This window comes from Pteropus vampyrus, unplaced genomic scaffold (genome assembly GCF_000151845.1).
Source record: "Pteropus vampyrus isolate Shadow unplaced genomic scaffold, Pvam_2.0 Scaffold45, whole genome shotgun sequence".
In the NCBI taxonomy this organism is placed as follows: Eukaryota; Metazoa; Chordata; class Mammalia; order Chiroptera; family Pteropodidae; genus Pteropus; species Pteropus vampyrus.
Genome location: NW_011888826.1, coordinates 7508543 through 7510752, shown reverse-complemented (window position 1 = coordinate 7510752; position 2210 = coordinate 7508543). Strand labels below are relative to the sequence as shown.

Below are 2210 nucleotides of genomic sequence, written 5' to 3'. Positions count from 1 at the left end.
TTTAGTTTTGTAAATTATCACCAAACTGTCTTCCAAAGTGGCTGCACCATTTTGCATTCCCACCAGCAACACATGAGAGGTCCTACTGCTCCGTGTCCTCGCCAGCATTCAGCGTCGTCGGTGCCCCAGATCCGGGCCATTCTAATAGATGTTGAATGACATCTCACTGTTGTTTTAATTTGCACATCTTAGATGAAACTGTCTTTAAACTCAGAACAGAGTCCAGGAAATTTTGACAAAATTACTTGGTAAATATTAGATGACTATATTGCATAGCATTATGTATTTGGATTTATTATACTTATATAATTATCTCTATTAGGGAAAAATTGAGGAAGCAGTGACTGCATTTGAAGAACTCATTCGCAAGTACCCTCAGAGTCCACGGGCTAGATACGGGAAGGCACAGGTATTCTAAAACTCGTCTACTTAAATAATTGTTTTGATGTCCTTGTGTTCTGTATGATTGGATTTTTCACTGCCCACTCTGCATTCTCTTTTTCCCTGCTAACTTTTATACAGAATCAATTTCTCATGCATATGCGTACACTCAAGCAGAAAATACTGTTTTAAATGAGACAATTAGTTATTGCTATTGTGTACTGGTGAATTTAGTAATACTTGTCCCCCCTCCATATGGCTTCTCTCTGGTTCTAAAAAGAAAAGAAAGGGTAATGCTTTTGTCATTGATTTCCCACACCTTTTGTCCCATCCCATTTAGAGCCACCGTATCGTTTTCACATGAGTCTCCTTAGAGCTTTAAGAACCTTAGTTTCATAAATAGAGATTGCAAGTATGCTTAGGAAAGTCTTTTTAGAAATATAAGTGGAATGTGCTTGTGTTCTTTATAGTTTCTTTCAGCTGACTCATTTCCCACCAGCTACCTGCTCCCACCTCCCGCTCCCATCGCCTTTTTTATCCGACTTTCTCCATCTTCCAGCCCCTTGTTTCATGAAGCTTTTCCACATTCACCTGTAGCTGCGTGAACCCACTGTGTGCCACATGCTGTTTTACGCCCTGCGATGATCATGAACACTCTAGAGATCTCTGTTCTTGTGGGCCTTATTTTCCAGTGGAAGATATCTTAAAAATTATTTACTCAAAAATTATTAACGCAAGCCCACTATGTGTGAGGCCCTGTCCTAGACCCTGCAGATTCAGCCATCCACAAAACATGTGGAGTTTTCATTGTAATGGTGAAGACAATGTATGAGACCAATAAGTGAAATATATACACTTGCTTGTGGTATGTGCTAGGGAGAACCAACATAAAGCAGAGTACAGCCATAGGCCATGTGAGGGAGATGAATGAAATATTGGATAGGGTGTCAGGGAAAGGTCTACTGAAGAGGTGACATTCAAGCAAAGTCCTGAAAGTCTTAATAAATAAATTAATTAAGTAAGTAAGTAAGTAACTAAGTATTTAAAGAATATTATAAAGTGTTTAAAATAAATGTATTATTAGATCATCTTATGTAATAATATGTAGCATAAAGAAAAGAAGATAATGGAATAAAGAACATCCCTATTAAGATTTTTTTGGCTGTAGGTAATGTGATTGAGAATGAAAGCGGGGACAGCACATCAGATAAGGTGATCAGAAAAGGCCTCTCTAGGGAGGTGACAAGTGGCTGAGATGTGACAAGGTTATGGCAGATGCTGACCAGGCAGAGAGAGCAGCAAGGGCAAAGGCTGTGATGTAGGGAAATAATCTTGGCATAATAAGCTTGAGGACAGAAAGAGGGGCCGCTGAGGGACGGTGAAGCAGGACAGGTTAGGCCAGGGCCTCACAGATTGCGTTCTGTATGCACTGGGAAGCCATTGGAGGGGTTATGCATGGGCATGACCAACTTTTTTTTTTTTTTTTTAATAAAATTTGCTTTGCTTTGGTTGCTGGGTAGAGGATGGATTATGGGGGCCAAAATAGAAGCGAGAATAGGAGACTGTTGTAGGTGCACTTGAGATGCGGTGGCTTAGACTGTGGGCAGGGCCCTGGAGATGGGGAGGTGGGCGGAGGGCAGAGCCAAAAGGACTTGACGATGGATTAGCTGTAAGGTCAGAGAAAAAGAGGACCCCAGGGTGACTCCTGGGTGTTTTGGATTTGGCCAGTTAAGGAGAGGATAGTGCAAGTTATAGACTAGGAAGATTGGTAGAGAAATGGTTTTGGGGAGGTGCCAAGTCAAGAGTTTGATTTGGGTCCTGTTAAGTTC

The 2210-nt window shown here is 41.2% G+C and overlaps 1 protein-coding gene across 2 annotated transcripts in view; it reads left to right on the top strand.

The window, feature by feature from the left end:
• Positions 1-2210, top strand: part of ASPH (aspartate beta-hydroxylase) — a 187196-nt gene that overhangs the window by 127253 nt on the left and 57733 nt on the right. For both annotated transcript variants that reach the window (XM_023530068.1, XM_023530067.1), the window contains exon 16: positions 323-409. In XM_023530068.1, coding sequence (XP_023385836.1) covers positions 323-409 — 87 coding nt within the window. The remainder of the gene's footprint in view (positions 1-322; positions 410-2210) is intronic.